This window comes from Dama dama, chromosome 20 (assembly GCF_033118175.1).
Source record: "Dama dama isolate Ldn47 chromosome 20, ASM3311817v1, whole genome shotgun sequence".
NCBI lineage: Eukaryota > Metazoa > Chordata > Mammalia > Artiodactyla > Cervidae > Dama > Dama dama.
In genome coordinates, this window is record NC_083700.1 from 9,245,271 (window position 1) to 9,269,093 (window position 23,823).

Sequence of the window (23,823 nt, forward strand, 5' to 3'; positions counted from 1 at the left end):
AAAACTCAAACAGAATGTGAGAGAGTCCAACAGTTTTCTTAAACATGAGACAGTTCCTTCCAGAACATCAAAGATTGGAGGGAGGGTGACAAATAATTTTCTAGTAGCACTTTTCACAGCAAACTAATGAGAAGTAGCTTTTACAGATGTAAGAAATGTAATGTATTCATTAAAAAAAAAGAACAGTATTCATCTTCCTTTGTAAAAACACAGTTCTTTAAGGCTACAATAATTTTCTTCATAACAAATACTTGTTCTCCTCCCTAGAAAAATGTTACTAGTTATGATGTCAATCTGTGGCTTGACAATTGCTACTTTTAATGTATACTGTACTGTTTTCATCAAATAATACAGAAATTATCCCAAACCTATGAAAAAGTATTCAGCTATTTCAGTGTTTCTTTTGTGGTTATATTCATTATATATATACATCAACACATTCCTTCAAGTCTTAACACCCATTAAGTCTCTTCTTCATAGTGCTGGATCCCATTTACATTTCCCCCCAACATGACAGTGTCAACCCAAAGCAACAATAAGTTCTCATCAGCCAGTACAGCTGGAGCCTTGCCGAAACCCTGTTTTCAGCTGCCCCCTTGCTGCTGAAAATGAACTTTGAGCCTGGTACAGTATAGAAATACACCAGTTACATCTGAGAGAACAGACTGAGCACAGGGAATTCTTCAGAAAAGGCAGAAGTTATGAGATACCTTCACTACAGTATCCCACATCTCCTAATACATTTGATTAATGACCACACATACATGAAATGTTTGACTATCCTAATCTTCAAGTCCAAAATTCTGAGCCGGTAGATGTTTATACTTCAGGAAAAGAATTAACTGAAAATGTCAGTGATAGTGAGTTGTGACCATAATCAGAGAATGAATCGTTTATTGTCAGCATATGCTTATTTCTATCATGCCTCTCTACATTCTTTAAAAAAAGAAAAAGGAAAACCCAGGATACAAACTACCAAGGAATTCTAACCTATTCATGTGTTGCTGGTTTAACATACAATACTTTAACAGATATTCAAATGGCAAGTCTATGAAAAATGTATTTTCATTTTAGAGGAAAAGTAGATGGCATGAAAATAAGCTATGCATTTTACCCCATTTAGTCTAACATTTGTAACATTCAGAAGTGGTCATATAAACACTTTCTTTTGCATAAGCGACTAATTATCTTACACATTCTTCACTAATAAGAGTAAATGCTTAATGAAGGAGAGAGAAAAGAATAGAAAGTCTCAGTCACACATATCCAAACATTCCACAAGTAATGTATTAATCAGCCCATAACTCATATTAAGCTAAAATTTAGGAAGTCTACTTTCTAATAACCAAATGGGAAAACCACCATAAAGCCTAAAAAGAAATTTTTATGTTTTTACTTCTCCTTTAGTTATAAACAAACAATATGGCTATAGGGACAACAAAGAATAAAAATCAATAAGCATCTTATATTTTCTAAATATTGTCTGGCATCAACTCCATGTTCCTCTTCATAACTTGAACAGCTCAAAGTCAAGTTTGTATTATAGCACTTAGAGTGTTCCACTCATACAATTTATTTTCTATTGCTTCCTATCCCATATATTTTTTATCTTCCACAGTATTCAGTCCAGTGCCTTATGTACAGCAAGTATTCAAAAATATCTTCTATTCTTTCAAAATGAACTTACCCTTCGAAACGACACAACATAAAACGTGTCTCCCCTTCTGCGGATGGCTTCAAAGAAGTCTTGATAACTTCTGGGTGAAGCATAATATACCTGTAGCTCACTCCCTGAGTTCCTGCTGAAGTAAGAAAATGGCAAAGTGCTCTTAAACTGATGAATTTCTATCCTCTCAAAATGCTTCCTAATCTAAGGTGATATCTGAATCATAAGAATCTCTCTCAACCAAAACATTAGTAGCATTTTGGCAGCAATTTTTATAATAACATTTTGAAAAGCAAAGATCTAGTTCACTAAAGCTAATCTCTCATTTCTTAATCAAGGCTCTAAAATGTACCAGACAGTCAAGTGCATTGCAAAGTATGTGAAAACAACAGAAGTACCAGAAAATAGACTTCTACATCAGTTTGCATGATTTTAAAATTTCGGTAACAAAAATTAAGTCTGAAGAAAAGTTCTTTTTCACCATTCTGTCAAATCTGTGAAAGTACACTTGCCTATGAGGCTGTACAAAAGGTGAAAAAGAGCTTAGGATTTGGAAACAAATATACCTGTCTCTGAATTCCTGTTCCACCCCTCAACTGGGCATTCTGGGGGAAATCCATCCCTGAGCAATTCCCCCTGAGCAACTTCATTTTCCTCATCAGTAAAAAGAGGGTAACCACATAAACCTTTCAGGACTGTCACTGGGGTCAGAGATGTTAGTACCAAGCATGTTACTCCTATGGGTCCTGTTCCATAGGAGTCACTCAACAATTATTAGCCATAGATATTAAAAGTATCATGTCAGTGCCTTGGTAAAATTATATCTAAAAATGTAACACCTCAAACCACATCATATCCCAAAAGATGTACTCAAATGGTATTGATATAGATCTTACTAATATTTTTCAGAGTCTTTTATTGTTTACCACAGTAAGCTAACATCCAAAAGTTAAAGAGAGTAAAAAAATGTTTATTTTTCTTCAAAAACAAAAATCATATATATTTAATTCTTATAGGTTCTTCTATGTCTTCAAACTTTTATTAACAGGAGGGAAAGATTGACCTAAAAGGAAATTAAAAATGAGCCATAAAAACTTCCTCTGAAATAACTTCATGTACTCAATAGGCCATTTCTAACTATAATATTTTGCCTAGACAACTCCTATTATTTACGGTAGTTATGTTCTGTAAAGTCAGCGTGAACTCTGAATGAGAAAACACTGAACCACTCTCCTAAGGGAAATACAGGTCAGGTTCCCGTGAGCCCTTAGCTACAGCATTACTGTTAACTGATCAACATATAACCTTGCTTTGTATGTTTCCATTTAAAGACATTTTCTTTAACAAATACTGTTCACTCATTAACAAAGCACTCACAGTCAACAGCGTTATAACCTGTGTACAAATGAAGTTTATCTAACACATATTTTCTCTACATGGCACAATACAGCTTTCTCAAGCTCTTACAAACACTAGGCAGCACACTTCACAACTATGCTTGGGGGCAATTTTAAATGATGAATTTACAAGCAAAAATCATAGAATGTAAAAAATATGGCACTAAATATATCTCGGAAAGGACAAGTGTTTATAGTATGACAGCTGAAACAGGAAGCCAAAGTACTAGTTTGCTGAAATTCACCTGGGAAAGCAAATGACCATGAAAGTACCTTGAGTACTGACTGGGGGTAAAAATAAATTTTCTCCAGTAAGAGAAATACATAAATACAGAATGCATGAATAAAGAAGATCAACTGTAATTCACTTTAAAACATTTTTTAAAAACTGTTTTTTAAATAGCAGTTTAGGTTCAAGCAGTTTTCAGTTTTAAATAGCAAGTTTGAGATTAAAAGAAATGCAAAAAGGCAAAATGGTTGTCTGAGGAGGCCTTACAGATAGCTGTGAAAAGAAGAGAAGCAAAAAGCAAAGGAGAAAAGGAAAGATATATCCATTTGAATGCAGAGCTCCAAAGAATAACAAGGAGAGATAAGAAAGCCTTCCTCAGTGACCAGTGCAAAGAAACAGAGGAAAACAAAAGAATGGGAAAGTCTAGAGATCTCTTCAAGAAAATTAGAGATACCAAGGGGACATGTCATGCAAAGATGGACACAATAAAGGACTGAAATGGTATGGACCTAACAGAAGTAGAAGATATTAAGAAGAGGTGGCAAGAATACACAGAAGAACTATACAAAAAAGATCTTCACGATGCAGGTAATCACGATGGTGTGATCACCAGACTAGAGCCAGACATCCTGGAATGTGAAGTCAAGTGGGCCTTAGGAAGCATCACTACGAACAAAGCTAGTGGAGGTGATGGAATTCCAGTTGAGCTATTTCAAATCCTAAAACATGATGCTTTGAAAGTGCTGCACTCAATATGCCAGCAAATTTGGAAAACTCAGCAGTGGCCACAGGACTGGAAAAGGTCAGTTTTCATTCTAATCCCAAAGAAAGGCAATCCCAAAGAATGCTCAACCTACTGCACAATTGCACTCATCTCACACCCTAGTAAAGTAATGCTCAAAATTTTCCAAGCCAGGCTTCAACGGTATGTAAACTGTGAAATTTCAGAGGTTCAGGCTGGATTTGGAAAAGGTAGAGGAACCAGAGATCAAACTGCCAACATCCGCTGGATCATTGAAAAAGCAAGAGAGTTCCAGAAAAACATCAATTTCTGCTTTATTGACTATTCCAAAGGCTTTCACTGTGTGGACCACAACAAACTGTGGAAAATTCTTCAAGAGATGGGAATACCAGATCACCTGATCTGCCTCTTGAGAAATCTGTATGCAGGTCAGGAAGCAATAGTTAGAACTGGACATGGAACAACAGACTGGTTCCAAATAGGGAAAGGAGTACGTCAAGGCTGTATATTGTCACCCTGCTTATTTAACTTATATGCAGAGGACAGCATGAGAAACGCTGGGCTGGAGAAAGCACAAGCGAATCAAGATTGCCAGGAGAAATATCAATAACCTCAGACATGCAGATGACACCACCTTTACGGCAGAAAGCAAAGAAGAACTGAAGAGCCTCTTGCTGAAAGTAAAAGAGGAGAGTGAAAATGTTGGCTTAAAGCTCAACATTCAGAAAACCAAGATCATGTCATCTGGTCCCATCAGTTCATGGCAAATAGATGGGGAAACAGTGGAAACAGTACGAGACTTTATTTTTGGGGCTTCAAAATCACAGCAAATGGTGACTGCAGCCATGAAATTAAAAGACGCTTGCTCCTTGGAAGAAAAGTTATGACCAACCTAGACAGATTATTAAAAAGCAGAGACATTACTTTGCCAAAAAAGTCCATCTAGTCAAAGCTATGTTTTTTCCAGTAGTCATGTATGGATGTGAGAGTTGGACTATAAAGAAAGCTGAACACCGAAGAATTGATGCTTTTGAACTGTGGTGTTGGAGAAGACTCTTAAGAGTCCCTTGGACTGCAAGGAAATCCAACCATTCCATCCTAAAGGAAATCAGTCCTGAATATTCATTGGAAGGACTGATGCTGAAGCTGAAACTCCAATACTTTGGCCACCTGATGTGAAGAACTGACTCATTTGAAAAGAGTCAGTTGATTGATGCTGGGAAAGATTCAAGACAGGAGGAGAAGGGGACAACAGAGGATGAGATTGTTGGATGGCATCACCGACTCAATGGAAATGAGTCTGAGTAAACTCCAGGAGTTGGTGATGGACAGGGAGGCCTGGAGTGCTGCAGTCCATGGGGTCAAAGAGTTAGACACGACTTAGTGACTGAACTGAGAAATTAAAAACATTTTTAACTAATGAAGAAATAATACACCATCATAATAATGTGTCAAAAAATGAATATATTTCTAACATACACATAGTAATTGAATGAAATATTCTGGTTACAGAGATCTATTAGTTACTACATGTATCTGAACAATCTATTTCTATAAGATAATGATGAGAACAAGTTTAAGATGGAAGCAAAGTGTCCATTTCAACTTTACTGAAATACTACGCATTTAGAATTCCTTAACCAAGAGCCTCCACACTTTCTTACCTGATACTAGTGGTTTCTGTGTATTGGACAGCCATGAGCTGAGAATTTGAGCCCTGTTCCAGAGCACCCTGAAAGAAAAGAAAATGTTTTAATGTTACACAATGAAATGATATGAATAGTTTCCTATATTGACTCATTCTATATTTACATTTACTAAACTTCATTAAAGTATTCTTCAATATTTTTTCATGAATATTCTGACATATTAAGTTTACATAACTAAATACCAATAAAGAAATTAGAACTCATTTGATCATATTCTGAGCTGAAAGATGTGTCTTATGGACAGTAAGACATTTAAGGGTCTTCCCATATTTTTCAAGATATAGTCACAAATCCTAGTCCAAGTATCACAGGTTTTATGACCCACTCATACAAGTATTACTGAATGTATAACAACTTAAGCATTAGTCGCTCAGGCATGTCAGATTCTTTGCGATTTCATGGGCTACAGCCCAGCAGGCTCCCCTGTCCATGGAATTCTCCAGGCAAGAATACTGGAGTGTGTAGCCATTCCCTTCTCCAGGGGATCTTCCCAACCCAGGGATCAAACCCAGATTGACTGCACTGTGGGGAGATTCTTACTGTCAGAGCCACCAGGGAAATCATTAACAACTTGTGTTCGTCTCAAATAATTATTTTCCCAATGAAAATTCCCTAAAGTATGAAAAGAAAGTGAAAGTCACTCAGTCATATCAGGCTCTTTACTGACCCCATGGACTATACAGTCCATGGAATTTTCTAGGCCAGAATACTGGAGTGTGTAGCCTTTCCCTTCTCCAGGGGATCTTCCCAACCCAGGGACACATCTCCCACATTGCAGGCAGATTCTTTGCCAGCTGAGCCACAAGGGAAGCCCAAAGTATGAAAGGTCCATAACAAAACTAGATCCTAATGTTTACTTTGAGTAAACACAAAGATCTGCATGCCTAAATACAGTTCTATAGACCAGTCCATCACTAAAGAGACCTCACCAATGACTCTTCGCCTTCTGGAACCACTAGTGGTCTTCACAGACTACAGGAGAAACCTGTCTCCCACTTAGCATCTGCCCTGCACTGTGTCTTCTTACATACCCCGGCAGCTTGGTAAACTGATCTTCAAACAAGTTTTATAAGACTATCAGAGTTCAAGAGTACATTAGGAACTGACTTTACTATTACCTTGTCAGTGACTTAACTAACTGTTTGCTAAGTCACTTCAGTCGTGTCCGGCTCCGTGCGACCCCATAGACAGCAGCCCACCAGGCTTCCCCATCCCTGGGATTCTCCCGGCAAGAACACTGGAGTGGGTTGCCATTTCCTTCTCCAATGCATGAAAGTGAAAAGTGAAAGTGAAGTTGCTCAGTCGTGTCCGACTCTTAGCGACCCCATGGACCGCAGCCTACCAGGCTCCTCCGTCCATGGGATTTTCCAGGCAAGAGTACTGGAGTGAGTTGCCATTGCCTTCTCAGAACTAACTGTTTAATCACAAGATTACTAGCATTTGTTTGTTACTGTATCCATCCATTCTTCCTTCAACAATCAAACTTTGACAGAATGTGCCTACTACATGTACAGGTGCTACAGAATTTGACTTCTGCCATCAAGAAGTTTGCAGTGTAACTGGGAAGACAATACAGTATAATGCTAAAACACAAGAATATACAAAGGGTTAAGGGACAAGAAGAGGGAACAATTTTGTTTGGTGGTAGATGGAACCAATATGCAGGGATGAATAGAGGGCTTCCAATTCCTGGCTCTGTAACAAGTCAAGGGTCTTATTTTATGAAAAACTAATATAGGTCTTAAATATAGTAAGTGCTCAAAAATGCATTAAACAAAAGTAAAAAGAGCACACATAAAATGAAAAGAAAAAGATACTTAAACAATAAAATATTATACTTACTGATAATGCTTATCAAGTAGTACATAAAGACAAAATTAAACTACAGCTAGTGGATAATACAAATTTTAAAATAAACAGATTAAATAGCTGATGAATTTTAAATGATTTTGCTACTTTGGCACATATGAAATAAGCACAGAAGTTAGAAAAAAGCCAGACTTCTTTTCATAGGCTCAGAAATGAGTGGGTAGGCTTTAAAGAAACCTGAGTTACTTATAGAGGCAGCACGCAAACAGAAACTGAACATGCCATTTACCCATGCAAGATTTATACCAATAAACAAAGGGACTTGTGAAAATTTGGCCATGAACTTCCACATTTTTAGCTCTGTGGACTTAGCACAAGGTTACAATCAGAAAAAAAAAGTGAGACATTTACATAGAAGTGAGAGAGATGTTAAACTCTCCAATTATGTTGTAGATTTGTTTTTCCCTTTAGTTCTGTCATTTTTCTGCATTATGTTTTTGAAACTTTATTGTTTGGAGCCTATACATTTAGAATTGTTAGAACTTCTTGATTTAATGCTCCTTCTCTCAATATAAAATTTCTTTGTCTTCTGTGATATTCTCTGTCTACTTTGTTTGACTAACATAGCCACATCAGCATTCTAATGCTTAGTGTTTGCACACAGAACACACTTCACCCTTTATTTTGCATCTGTCTGTGACTTTATGTTTAAAATGTCATTTCTTGCAAACAGCATATAGTTGAGTCTTCCCTTTTAAAAAATCTAGTTTGATAATTTCTCCCTTTTAATTGATATGCTTAGGCCATTAACTTTAATTACTAATATAACTGAGTTTGTTTCTACTACCCTGGTATATATTGCCTATTTATCCTAATTATTTTTTATTTGTTTATTCTTTTGGCTGAAATATACACTTTTTTAGCATTCCATTTTTACTTCCAATATCACCTTTTTAGCTATTCCTTGTGTTCATTTTTAGTGGCTGCTCTAGAGATTATACTTTGATCTTTAAGCTACCAGTCTACCTTCAAATATTACTTGAACAATATAAAAACTTTATAAGAGTATAATTCCACTTATCTGCCTCCCTTTTTGTTCTTATTATCCTATATTTTACATCTAAACAAACTATAAACCCCACAACAAGCTGCTATAAGTTTTGCTTTTAAAACAGTCTTTTTAAGATCCCAAATAGCTAAAGCAATGTTGAAAAAAAAAAATGGAGCTGGAAGAATCAGGGTCCCTGACTTCAGGCTATACTATAAAGCTATAGTCATCAAAAGAGTATGATACTGACACAAAAATAGAAATATTGATCAATGGAACAGGACAGAAAAACCAGAAATGAACCCATGCACCTATAGTCAATTTATGACAAAGGAGGCAAGAATACACAGTATTAAAAAATGGTGCCAGGAAAATAGGACCACTACATGTAAAAAAATGAAATAAGATCATTCTTTAATACCATACATGAAAATAAGCTCAAAGTGGATTAAAGACCTAAATGTGAGACTGGACACTATAACACTACTAGAGGAAAACATAGGCAGAAGACTCTAACATAAATCACAGCAGTATATTTTTCGATCTGTCTCCCAGAATAATGGAAATAAAACAAACAAATGACACCTACTTAAACTCAAAAACTTTTACACAGAAAAGGAAACAATAAAGAAGACAAAAAGACAACCCATAGATTGGGAGAAATATTTACAAATGATGTGACTGACAAGGGATTAGTCTCCAAAATTTACAAACAGCTCATGATGCTTAACAGCATCAAAACAGACAATCCAGTAAAAAAAAAATAGGCAGAAGACCTAAACTGACATTTCTCCAATGAAGGCATACAGATGGTCAAGAGACACCTGAAAAGACATTCAACACAGTTAATCATCAAAATATCCACAAACAATAAATGCTAGAGAAGGTGTAGAGAGAAGGGAACCCTCCCACACTGTTGGTGGGAATTTAAATTGTTACAGCCAGTGTGAAGAACAGTATGGAGGTTCCTTAAAAAGCTAAAAACAGAGCTACCATATGACCCTGCAATCCCACTCCTGGGCATATATTTGGAGAAAAACATGATCTCAAATGACCCATGCACCCCAACATTCATTGCAGTACTGTTTACAATAGCCAAGACATGGAAGCAACCTAAATGTCCATCAACAGAGGAATGAATAAAGCAGATGGGGTACACATATGCACTGGAATATTACTTAGCCGTTAAAAAGAATGAAATCATGCCATTTTGCAGCAACATGGATGGACCGAGAGATTGTCATAGTGAGTGAAGTTAAGTCAGACAGAGAAAGAGAAAAATCATATGACATCCCTTAAATGTGAAATCTTTTTTTCTAAAAAGACATGATGAAAATGAACTTACAAAACAAAAAGACACTCAGGCTTAGAAAATGGGTAAAGGGATAGTTAGGGAGCTTGGGATGGACATGTACACATTGCTATACTTAAAACAGATAACCAACAAGGACCTACTGTGTATATAGCACATGGAACTCTGCTCATTGTTATGTGGCAGCCTGGATGCCACTCCTAGGGGAGTTTGGGGGAGAATGGATACATGCATATGTATGGCTGAGTCCCTTCATTGCTCAACTGAAACTATCACATTGTTAACAAATCAGTTATACCCCAATACAAAATAAAAAGTTTTTTTTTTAAAAGATAATACTCTTTTAAAGACTTTGATATACACAAATAAAATAAAGATACTAAAAACAAACAAACAATAAAAAAAAACGGCCATTTATTTTTATCCAGATATTTTATCCATTGTGGTGCTTTTTCACTGTTGATAATCTGGTGTTCTGTCTGGTACCATTTCCCTTAGTCTGAAAAACTCATGTTAGTATTTCTTATAGTGCAGATCTTCTGGAGACAAATTATCTCAGTTTTTATCTGTCTGAAAATGTCTTTATTTTACCTTCATTTGGAAAGATATTTTTACTAATTTGCCCCTTTATCTTTTCTAATAACTCACAGTCCAGGAAGAGGGTAGAATCATGAAATGGGACAAATTAAATCAAGAATATAAGGCTTAGAGATGACAGAAATTTAAACAATAATGTTCATTTGTCAAATTTATAGAATACCTTATTGGACTACTAGGTCCTTTGCACAAGAAGGTCGAAATGAGCAAAGAAGACTAAGCAAAGTAGATACAGGCTTTGTATACTAAGAAACAAAACCAGATGAACTCTTTATATGCTTTGGTATCAACAACAGCAGAAGCAGAATGACTCTTCTTCCCCTAGCTGACCAAGAACTTCCAACTAATGAAAGTAAATGGAAAAAAAAAAAACAACAAAAACATAGATTTATCCTTGTCATTCCTTTTTTCTGTAATAGCTAAGACTCCCATTTTTTACCATTACCTAAGCTCCCTACTAAAAATATATGTACCCAAGATAACAGAGAAAGAGATAAGATTTTAAACTACAAATCTCCAAATGTTCAAAAGCCATGAAATTAAAGCAAAATTCTTTATCTTCCACTAAAATTTCTGTAAGATTAAAGAACACCAAGCACCTTACAAAGTTAACTCTCTGCTTATTTATCTAATGAACAGGAAAGAGTAACATGAAAAAATATGTCAAAAGATAAGGCAAAAACCTTATTTAGGCCAATGATTTAATCTATTTTTTATAAAGCCCATTTTGCCAGCTGTGTGGAATTCTCCATTGGCAATAATCTCTTCCTGCTCCCTTGTTGCTCTTCCCTGTATAACAAAGGATGAAAGTCTGACACCTATATTACCCAAACTTTTTTGCTACCAGGGTCTAGTTATAATTTAGGTTCTACCAATAATATTCACTTGCACCAGATTTGGAAAGCAGAAGGGAGACAGAGTTCATTTTTTCTCTGACTGTGGAGGCAACTAACGTGTAGGCTTTGGCAGATGTGAGTTTTGGCAGTACTAGATATCGTATTCCAATGCGAGTAAGCAGCTTTGGGACTTTGAGGTAACTATGACATTAGTAATGATTGCCTGTAGCCTCCAGAAGTAACTACCAACAAATAAAGTTGCTATGATAGGTGAACAAAAGGCTAGTGGCCCAGAGAAAGACACACCGGATAATCAGAGACTCTCAATGTCAGAGCTTAAGCTCATTTAGACTAACCCTCATTATTTTATAGATGAAAACAGTCCCTTAATGGTTAAAAGCCCAAGTTTCTCAATATCCTTTTAATGTACTTTAGAACATACATACTGCTTCCAATTAGTTTCCAAGTAATCAAATAGTTAAGGCGTTCTATTAGCATATAACCAGGTAAACCGGTGAAACACATCCCATCCCAAAATGAAACGTCTCGATTCTTACAGCCACTCCGTTTCTCTGTTTCCATTAATGGGGATCATCCTAAAGTAATCTTCTCACTCTATTTTTACCTCCTGAACCCACATCAAGCAGTCTTTTGTCATTACCACTCTTCAGTGAGACAACTTTCATCAGTCACTTGTTGTTGATGCTAAGTCACTAAATCATGTACAATTCTTCTGCTAAGCCATGGACTGTAGCCTGCCTGGCTCCTCTGTCCATGGGATTTCCCAGGCAAGAATACTGGCGTGGGTTGCCATTTCCTAGTCCAGGGGATCTTTCCAACCCACAGATCAAACCCACGCATGTCCTGCTTGGCAGGTGGATTCTTTATCACTGAGCCACCTGGGAAACACATCAAAGTCACTAACAAGTTCTAATAATCAAATCCAATGGTAATTTCTCAATAACAGTAAATCACATACTCTTCTCTAAAATCTTTCTTTGCTTGGGTTTTTGGACACAACTATCCTACATTTTTTCCTATTCTACTGGTCAGTCACTCCTCTTCCTTCTCAAGTGCTGACATTTGCTTGCCTTTTAGCCTCTAACGCTGAAGTTGTTCCAAGGTTCAGTTCCTTACCTCTTTTCTTTTCACTTTCTCTCTAGGTGACATCATCCTAAATTAAACTTTCAGTCTCAGCCTCTCCTCCCAACTCCAGAACTGGGTATCTGACCGCCCACTTGATCTTCCCACTCGAATGTCTGACAGCCATCTCACACGTAGTACATCTGAAACTCCTGTTTATTGCCTCCAACTCCTCTTTGCAGTCTCAGTCTCGGCGAACGGCATCACCATTCACCCAGCAACTACAGCACAGGAATTACCATCAATTCCTTTCTATGTTATAATAGCAAATTCTATCAGTTATACTTTCAGAATGTATTTGGCATTCAAGTACTTTCCTCCACCTTCCTCTCTACCACACAAGTATAGGCTGCAATGATCTCTCACCTAGACTACCAAAATGGCTTAACTGGTCTCTGCATTCACTCATGGGTTCCCTGCTATGGTCTACTCTATGTAGCAGATCAAGTCACAGCCTTGCTCAATCCTCTCAGGGCTATCCTCTAACACCTAGGATGAAAACCAAAGTTCTCACCACTGTCTATGAGCTTTGATATTATTTAGCCTCTTCTGTCTTATGGCTGAAAGTGAAAGGACCTGGAAGTGAAGTCGCTCAGTCATGCCCGACTCCTTGTGACCCCATGGACTGTAGCCCCCCAGGCTCCTCGGTCCATGGGATTTTCCAGGCATGAATACTGGAGTGGGTTGCCATTTCCTTCTCCAGGGGATCTTCCCGACCCAGGGATTGAACCCGGGTCTCCTGCATTATAGGCAGACGCTTTACCGTCTGAGCTACCAGGGAAGCCCTTATGCATTTATGGCTACTCTCCCCTTAATCACTATGAATAGTGAAGTGAAGTCGCTCAGTCGTGTCCAACTCTTTGCGACCCCATGGACTGTAGTTTGCCACGCTCCTCTGTCCATGGGATTTTCCAGGCAAGAATACTGGAGTGGGTCTCCATTTCCTTCTCTAGGGGATCTTTCTGACCCAGGGATAAAACCTGGGTCTTCTGCACTGCAGGCAGACTCTTCACCGTCTGCACCACCAAGGAAGCTTTTAATCCAGCTTTATTCCACTTCTTGATGTCCCTCAAATATGTAAACTGTTTCCTCCTGAGGGTCACTAATACTTTCTATTCTCTTGCTTTGGAAGCTATTTTTCCAGGTTTTCTCCTAAATCTTTATGTTATTTGCTCCTCCATTTTCTGCCTATGGCAAAAGCAGTGTTCTCACCAAAACCCTCTTCTTCCCAGGCATGTAGGAAAACCACATTTGCCAAACCTACTGCAAGGGAGACTAGGGAAAGTGATAGACTTTTAGTCAACTGAACAGTGGCAAAGGTCATGTCTTATCCTTAAAATATTTTGCATAATTTTCCAAACTTTCTTCCCCAACATCCAAAGCTAGAGGCAAAGGATTTCAAGTTGCTGAGGCCACAATGTGGAAGAACCTGGATTTCTTAGTCACTGCTTGGAGGAAAGCCATTCTAGAGAGCTATCTCAAACTCTGAGTGGGTGAGAAACAAATTTTTATTCCAATCAGCTACTGAGATTTTGAGGCTAGCTGCTGTTGTTTGGTTGCTAAGTCATGCCCAACTCTTTGTGACCCCCATGAACTGCAGCACGCCAGGCTTGTGACAGCTGGTAATAATTACCTTGACAATACCTTACTCAAGTTCAATCTCTTTAGAGAAGGCTTCTCTTACCACCCAATCTAAAATTGCTACTCAACTCTCAATTCAAACTCTAGCCCTGTTTTTCTCTTTAAAGAACTTTTGAGTCAGAGCGTCTAAATCGCTCAGTTGGGTCTGAGTCTGCAACACCATGGATTGTAGCCCACCAGGTCCCCCTGTCCATGGAATTTTCCAGGCAAGAATACTACGGTGGCTGGCCATTCACTTCTCCAGGGAGTCTTCCCGACCCAGGGATCAAACCCAGGTTTCCTACATTGCAGGCAGATTCCTTCCTGAGCCACCAAGAAAGCCCTTTAATTTTGAGTGTATTTAAATGTTTATTTACTTATTTTTTTTAGTTAATCTTTTCCCTCATGATGAGAACTTTAAAGATCCATTTTCAGATTTCCCTGGTGGTACAGCGGATAAGAATCTGCCTGCCATCTACTGTACAGCACATGGAAATCTGCTCAATGTGATATGGCAGCCTGGATGGGAGGGGAGGTGGGGGAAGAATGGATACATGAATGACTGAGTCCCTTTGCTGTTTACCTGAAACTATCACAACACTGTTAATCTACTATACCCCACTACAAAATAAAAAGTTAAAACAAACAAAAAAACAGAAGCCACCTGCCAACGCAGGAAACACGGGTTTTGCCCCTGGTCCAGGAACACTCCACATGCTGCAGAACAACCAAGCCCTTGTATCACAACTACTGAGCTCGCGTGCTGCAGCTACTGAAGCCAGTACACCTAGAGCCTGTGCGCTGCAACGAGAGAAGCCACTGCAGTGAGAAGTCTGCACGCCAAGACTAGAGAATAGCTCCCCCTCTCCACAACTAGAGAAAGCCTATGTGCAGCAACGAAGATCCAGCACAGCCAAAAAAATAAAAGATCCGTTCTCTTCCAATTTTCAAATATACACTATGGAATTATTAACTAAGGTTACCATGCAGTGAACTACATCCCTATGACTTCTTTATTTCATAACTAGACGTTTGTACCCTCCACCCACCACCTCTGGCAACCACCATGAGTTTGGTGTTTCTTTTAAGATTCCATATGTAAATGAGATCATACAGTATCTATCTTTTCTGGGTCTGACTTATTTCACTTGACTTGTTTATAGTTTCTCTTTCCCATTAGAATGTAAGTTCCATGAAGGCAGGGACTCTATGGTACTCTCTACTATATTCCCAAAGTCCAGAATAAGCACCTGGCTCATTATTACTACCATAGGTAACATTTGTTAGGAGCTTGCAATGTGTAAATCTAAGTAATTCAGAAGTAGTATTGGATACTGGAATGACAGAAAGACTATAAATGTGCTTTGTGGTAAAAAAAAAAAAAATTAAGATAGAAGCCCAACTAAACAGGTTCTAAATAAGAGCTGTCAATAACCTATAGTGCTACAAGTCTAAATACAAAAATGCTCTCCATGGAGATGTGCCTTCAATCCCAAGCTGTCCTACATTTGAAAAGTTCTAAGAACAGAGAAGATAAACAGTATCATTTATTAAGTTTTTGTGCCAAAAACATGTGACGCAGACCCATGCGTAGGAACCCTGGACTTGAAAGCAAATTTGAGAGACAGAAGCAGGAAAGGGCACCATGCCTAAACAGGAAGCTCTAGTGCTATAAAGGCTAAATGAGTGTTGTGAAACCTGGGAGGAGGGCTTCAGTGGCCATGACAGCTGCATCAGTAGCAGCAGGAGGTAGCAGGAAGTGGCTATAGTTTAAGCTTCCCAAATCATCCAGAGAAGACAGCAACCTACCTGCAGGAAGCCTTCTAACAAGTATGCCAGGTGAAAGCAAAAGTCTTAATCCTGAAAGTGTTAGTAGCTCAGTCATGTCTGACTCTTAGTGACCCCATGGACTGTAGCCTGCCAGGCTCCTCTATTCACGGAATTCTCCCAGCAAGATACTAGAGTGGGTTGCCATTTCCTTCTCCAGGGGATCTTCCCAACCCAAAGATTGAACCTGGGTCCCCTGTATTGCAGGCAGATTCTTTACTATCTCAGCCACCAAGGAAGCCCACAAATATGCCACTGTTGTTAAAGACAAGCAGAAACAAACCTGAAGAATACGAGTTTTCTGTTGATTATTTGTCATTCTTCTTGACTTGGTCCTTTCCACTTCGTGTCTATGAACCCATCCTCGAAGTTCATGATTTAACCTATAAAATAGCTTAATTAATTAAACATATTTCATAGAAACAAATGTTTCACTTTTGATTGGAAAGGAATTTAACCATGTTCTGAGGTTTCGAAGAGCATTCCAAATGCCTAATGATTCAATATTCTTTTGACTTAAAGCGAAGACATTTAATGTTAGTTGTTTTTAATGACTTGCATTTTTATATGGTAGTTTCCTCAATCATGAGTTCAAAGTTCAGAGAAAATCATAGCTAAATACCTGCCAAACATAAATACTGAATGCAAAGGTTTTTCCACAAAAAAAAGTATTTCTGTTTCTGCTCTTGGACTATGTACACACAAATACTGGAGATGCTGGAGAGCATAGAACAAGTCATAGGACTCCTAACCACAAATGGTTGCATCGAGGCCTTTGAAACTCATGCTCTTTTGGGAGAAGAAAAAGAATTAATCAACTGCTCAGAAAGAGAATTGTCAAGGTACTATAATCCAAATTTTCCAAAACGGAAAAAAAAATTTTTTTAAGTCCAATTCAAATATAATTTCCCTTTATTTTGCTTACTTTTTAAAGCAGTTGTGGAGATGTCAGACTATACTTACTTTTCTACAGCTGATTACTACATACCACACACACAGAAAAAAAACTGAAGCAGTTTTTAAGGTGTGAATATAGGATCCAAAATTCACAGGAAAAAACAATTCAATGATGAGTAAATAAAGAAAAATACACTAATGTGAAAGTGATTCCAGAATCACATATCTTCAAATTATTACCTTCCTAATTTGAAGGAAAAGGTACCTTCCAATAGAAATGTTACCACCTGCAAATCTAACACTTAGCCGGAATTTTTATATTAATGTCATTCTTTAGTTTTCAAATAAGACATATTTAAGCATATAACTCCAATATAATCACATAAAATAGACCCAATACCCCCTTTATCAGGTTGGTGGGGAAAGTGAACAATTGATATGCCTGCCTATGGTTATGCAAGAAATAATTCAGAGTTTTCTCAGCTACTTGGTTAATCTGAATTAATATTTTTCTAGGTTCCACAGCTAAGCACAGGAACCCACGCAGCTATATCTGCAACAGTTGACAACACTCACCTGAGAGATTCCGTTGTGTTTATCAGGGGCTGACAGGGAGGTGGAGGGATATAGAGTAATGGTTCTTCAGTTAGCACCATCAGGGCTTTGTCATTTGAAACAGAATGGTCATATCTGAAACATAAATGTACAAAATGTGTTGCCTTGTGTCTTATATTCCTAAGAAGAAGTTTGCTATAAGAAAGTCATTGCTAGTATTGTTTTCATGGAAATAAAAATATAAACAAGTACAGTCCTACTATACAGCAGAGAAGTATATTCCATATCTTATGATAAATCATAATGGAAAAGAATGTTAAAAAGGAATCTGTGTGTGTACACACAGCAGTAATTAACACAATACTGTAACTCAACTATACTTCTATACTTCAATAAAAACATTTTTGCAAATATTTTAAATAGAACATACTGCAAGCAAGAAGTGAATGTGATCTAAAATGGAGGGAAATATATACCATATAGCACAAACATCATTTTGCAATTTTCTACAGAGATTATCACAGTAGTTCACATTTACTGCCCAATTATTAAGTACTTAAAACTAGAGATATAATGATAACACACAGTTCACGTCTTCAATGAACTCAAGGCACACTCAGTGACGCTGGAACACAGGAGGTAACACAGTAAGAAGCGAAACTGGGGGAAACACCCACTGATGGACAGGAAAGACTTCTGATTGACAGTAAAGTATTACATAACCAGGACTGAAGTTTGTGCTCACTCTCAACACTGTGATAAGAGAACTGAATAGTCTCCTTAAAAGAGTGTCTGTGTATATCCCAATATTCATTACAGCACCATCTGCAATAGCCAGGACATGGAAGCAACCTAGACATCCACTGGCAGATGAACAGACAAAGAAGCTGCGGCACATATATATAATAGAATATTACTCAGCCAGAAAAAGGAACATGTTTGGGTCAGTCCTAGTGAAGTGGATAAATCTAGAGCCTGTTATACAGTGACATAAGCCAGAAATAGAAAAATAAATATCATGTATTAACGTAGATGTACGGAATTTAGAAAAAACAGTACTGATGAACCTATTTACAGGGTAGGAACAGAGACTCAGACGTAGAAAACAGACTTTGGACACAGCGGGGGAAGGAGAGGATAGGACACATTGAGAGAGTAGCACTGAAACATATGCAGTACAATATGTAAGACAGATAGCTAATGGGAAGCTGCTGCATAACACAGGGAGCTCAACACGGCACTCTGACAGCCTGAAGGGGTGGGACAGGCTGGAGGAGGAGGTTCAAGTGGGAGAGACGTATATATACTTATGGCTGATTCACGCTGTTGTATGGAAGAAACCAATACAATATTGTAAAACAATTATCCTCAAATTAAAAACAATTTTTTAAAAAATATTTGTGTGTGGGAGGAGAAAGGAAAAGCATAAAATACTTGGCAGGAGAAAAGTAAAAGCCTTGAAAAGTTAAATATTAGAATCATGGAGGAATCCCTAATAAAACACCTGGCTGACATTAACCAGTTATTCCATTAGCTTTAAAAAATATACTTTCCTACTCATCACAGTGAATTCACATATCATGTGAATTCATATCCAGAGTGTGATGTAGTGAGCAAAATGTGGGTTGAAAATCCTAATCAGATCCTAATCTGAGTTGAGGATATTATTGCTATTTATTCCCATCAGTCCGCTATTTTAACCTTTCTTACTAAGAAATCTGAATTCTGTCTTGAATTTCTTTATATACAATACTCTAGATTTAGAAAACTAGATTTATTAAAATTCAAAAAAAAAAAACCCACAAAATTGGACATGGCTAGATTTGTGCTTTTCAATCAACAATAGATATTTACTGAATACCAACTACGTGCCAGATACTGTGCTAGGTGATGGAATTCCAACAGAGAACAGGGAGTCCAATCCTCCATGATCTTGATGGAGAAGATGGACCAAATACAAGAAAGCAAACACAGAATAAATCCAAACTGAGGTAAGAGCTATGAAAAAAAAAAGGTTGAGATAGAAAACCTAATGACAATGTCTACTTCAGATAAAATGGTCTGAGAAGGAGATGGTATTTAAGACAAGGCGTAAAGGATGACAAGAAGCCAAATCTATAAAAACTGGGGGAAGAGTGTTCTAGATAGAGGCAGGTGGGAAAAGGGAGGCTTTATGGAACTTAAGGAAAACACACCAGCTGAAAAGTTGTAAGCAAGTGAGGGGACGCACAAGGTGTTTAGAAAGACGAAGACCAATCATGATAAGGAATTACTAAATGTAATAAGAAGCCACAAAAAGGTGTGTTAGGTAAAGAAGTGATATATTTTTAATTTATATGTATCCCTTGCTATTGTATCAAAATCAGTTTTGATGGAGGCAAAAGGGGAAGCTGGGAGACCCGTTAGAGTGGAAGACCACTCTGCCTTGCACTTGGTAATTTCTCTGTCAGTTAGGAGAGATCAATAGCAATCTGAGCGAGAGCTGCAGCTACTATGAACTAAGGTGATGGCAGTAGATAAAAAAAAAATGAACCAATTCAAGATAATATTTGGAAAGAATATCAACAGCACTTGTTGAAAGGGAGGAACCAGGGTTTCTGGCTTGAGCAACAGAAACGAAGAAGCGTACTATACAGAAGTGGGTGAAACTAGAATATGGAAAAGGACCTAGAGTTTCACTGTGCAGGTGTTAAGTTTGAAATGTTAAGAGAAATGAAGGAACTACTGGATGTATGACTTTGGAGACGCAGACGTCTGGACAGGAAACAAAAGAGAGTCATCAGGATATACAGAAGTGGACTGTGTGCTAAATTATGGCATAAAGAGAACAAAAAGTTAACAGTTCTGTACTTTAGGATCTGGATAGAAGAGGAGCCTACAGAAATGAAGCAGAGCCCGTGAAAAAAGAGGAAACAAAAATGCAGCAATACTAAAGGAGAAGACTTCAAGAAGGAGTGATCTATACAAATGCTGAGGAAAGATCAAGATAGAGAGAAGTTTTCACTGGATTTGACAATGCTGAAATCACTGGCCAGCTTGACAAAAATAATTTTTGCAGTGTGGAAAACTAACTTTAGATAAAACTTAAAGACTTCTAGGTATGCCACATACAAGGGTGAAAAAGCAACAGCAGGGGGCATATACACCACTTTTCCCTGCAGCTGCACCAGAAACATTCTTGATGCCCTTTCTTCTGCCTACTGGGGTTGTTATTCAGAATAAAACAGAGATGGTGGTACACAGGTAATGAACGCACACACAAAAGGAAATCAGCTCAAATTAACTGCTGAGGGAGAAGAAAAAAACGCTGCCTTGCACTTGGTAAATTCTGAATGCTTTTAAGAAACCAGAGACTGTTGGTCACACTAAAACAAAAACAAAAACAAAAGCTAACCAAAAAAAATAAAACCCACCTACAAAGACCAAAGATCTTTATATATGTGTTATTTTAAAATCAGGTCTGAATACTCACAAAAATACAAACACTGAAGTCAAGTCCATCAAAAAAGTCTAGAACTACTTTTGAAACTATAAATCTGATTTATAATTTTATTTCCATGTGATAAACTCTAGTAATGATTTCTGCACATCTGTGCTGACTGGCTTTGTTCTATCAGCCAAATATATTCTTTGGAAAAGGAAACAGAAAATCTGATAGGAAAAATATTGTATCAGGAAAGGGAGTAGGTGGAATTGCAGAGGAAAGAAAAGGGAGAACCTAAGCCGACATGCAACCTGGAGACAATGATATCCACATTACTCCTGAGATGGCCAGAGTTCCAGACTGCCTGCAAACTATTCCATACCAATAGAAAAAATTTCAATAAATAAAACACTGAAATAAAGGGCAGTATTGAAGAACTACAGCTAATGAGAATTCCTGAATAAATACAGGTTCTGGCTGATGCCTTAGAAGTAGAGTGACTATCCTTTTCCCTTCATCCAAGACAGTCCTGATTTATACCTGACATCCTGACATAATTATTACACTAGGACACTAGTACTAGTAGCTGAAGCTCCAGTACTTTGGCCACCTGATGCAAAGAAGTGACTCATTAGAAAAGACCCTGATGCTGGGAAAGATTGAAGGCAGGAGGAGAAGGGGACGACAGAGGATGAGACGGTTGGATAGCATCACCAACTCGATGGACATGAGTTTGAGCAAGCTCCAGGAGTTGGTGATGGACAGGGAGGCCTGGTGTGCTGCAGTCCACGGGGTCGCAGAGTCCGACACGACTGAATGATTGAACTGATGGACTGACACTAGTACTACCTTTCATTATTAAAAGTCTCTCAGTTTGGTCGACAGATTATATGGTCATCTTATATACCACACATTTCTAAGACGGAAAAAACATATGAAGTTAATTATTAAATGATAGACAAATGTAATATTATAAATTATGAGATTAGAATCTATTCCTTTTTTTATTTGAACCAGTTCTCATAACTCTCCTGAAAAAATTAAAGATAACACAAAGTAAGCTGCATTAAAAAAACACACACAAATGTTATGGCTGAGTATAAATAAACCACCTAAAAATCAGTTTAAAACAAATTCATACTTGGTGCTTTCAAATGTTTCACAAACATTTTTTGGTATCTCTTATTTAGTATATAAAATAATAAAAGAAAGAATATCAAATTAATGGGCTAACACTGAAATCTACCAAACGGTTCAGTAATAATCTTGGGTATTTCGATAGAGACTTGCACACAATCAAGAATTGATAATCATTTCCATTTTTTATTAAGACCAGTAACCTATTAATAGCTTATGCACAAGCAATGGAGGCTCTGGGTCAGGGACAGAGAGATGGCTTGCACTTCATGCATTATTTTGAAAGCTGATAAATTATAGCCTAAGAGTCATTCAGACCTCTAGTTAGAGCTAATATGATCAAAGGACTGTGCTTTCCAGGAACCACCATATTATCTTACTCTAACGTGGACAAGTAACTGAAGGCTTTTATTTACTGTAGTTAGTGAAAAATAAGAAATATTTTTATAAAGCTTACCTGAACAGTAATTTCAGGTGTCTGATTCCATTCTATTTTTAGCAACAAGCTATATAACTTAAGAGGCATACTCTCAATTCTCATAAATCCAAAGGCTACCTATGAAAAATGTAACTTTTGCTGGATCTTACATAGACAACAACAGAACTCAAAATTACAGGATATACAGGGCTACCTTGTAAAAATTATTTAGTAAATTAAAAATACTATTACTATTAAACTCCAGTAATACTCAGGGAGACTCTTATACGATCACTAAGATCAGTATTTCAGAAGTATGGCTAATTTGGGCATGAAAAAAAAAAGGCAGGAAATGTTGGGTTTTTCCATCTATCACATTCTATGTTGTATTACAGTTACTACCATATATTCTTTGGATCATCTGCCATATTTAGCACAGTATTTTGCACACTGAAGATTCTTAAAAAAAAGTGAATACTAGCATTTTTTCCAGGAAGACTAAATGAAGACAAGCCTGAAGGATTATGGTAATACTCTCATTAAGTGGTATGGGTGTAACAGAGTAAAAATCAGAAGAATGACTCCCCTATGGCCTTTGGCCTGTAAAACCTTAGAGAGTTAAGAGTAATCAAATCTTTAATGATTTTCAAGCATTATTCTGTGCCATGGTTGCCACACTATAACCTCCCTTTGCCTTGTAACTCAAGGATCTAGCTCCACTTGACTCTAATAAAAATTATAAATCACACAGGGAAATGTTTATCAAAAACACTTCTAAAAAGGGCCACTATAACCTTCCTCTACTTGACATAAGGTAAAAATTATATTTTCATACAGCTGTCTTTACTATTTCCAAGCTATATGGAAATTTATGAAGTAGAATTAAATTATAACAAGAAAAAGAAATTCAATAAAAATCACAATAAACAAGTATAAATGATTTTATCTAATAACTGCAAATGGGTTCAGCCATATCATTCCACCAAATCATATCCATCACAGATGATATAGTAACAAATATTACACTATATATATAAACATGACAGTAAAATAACTATATTAAATACACTATAAACAATATAGCATGTGTAATATATAATGATTGTGTTTCAATGTGTATATTAGTGTACACAAACTGAGATTTTAAGGTCACAGTTCTACAAGAATTCTAAAACTTAGACAGTTTTTAAAAAGGAAATTTACCCTTAGAACTGATCTTTGTAAAATTTACGAACATCCTTGTAACTTGTTTGCTCTACTAGTTGAAATTGTGTATAAACAATTCAGATATAAATCTAACCTGTAGCTGTTTTTCTGGATGATATCATCTGATGTGTGTTGCTCCTCTTTAGCAGAAAATCCTAGAAGATGCCTCCTTTGATTTGTAGGGTTCACACTAGGATTCATTCTCTTGGAATCTTGTTCCAACATGCTGAAAATGTTAAAATGTTAGCAAA

The 23,823-nt window shown here is 37.2% G+C and overlaps 1 protein-coding gene and 1 non-coding gene across 4 annotated transcripts in view; both read right to left on the reverse strand.

Moving 5' to 3' along the window:
- Nucleotides 1-23,823, reverse strand: part of ATF6 (activating transcription factor 6) — a 255,115-nt gene that overhangs the window by 141,659 nt on the left and 89,633 nt on the right. For all 3 annotated transcript variants that reach the window (XM_061120257.1, XM_061120258.1, XM_061120259.1), the window contains 5 exons: nt 23,667-23,798; nt 17,409-17,522; nt 16,219-16,318; nt 5,699-5,766; nt 1,688-1,802 (listed from right to left, as the gene is read on the reverse strand). In XM_061120257.1, coding sequence (XP_060976240.1) covers nt 1,688-1,802; nt 5,699-5,766; nt 16,219-16,318; nt 17,409-17,522; nt 23,667-23,798 — 529 coding nt within the window. The remainder of the gene's footprint in view (nt 1-1,687; nt 1,803-5,698; nt 5,767-16,218; nt 16,319-17,408; nt 17,523-23,666; nt 23,799-23,823) is intronic.
- On the reverse strand, nt 13,198-13,269 carry TRNAY-AUA (transfer RNA tyrosine (anticodon AUA)). The gene has a single exon. It is a non-coding gene; the product is annotated as a tRNA-Tyr (tRNA).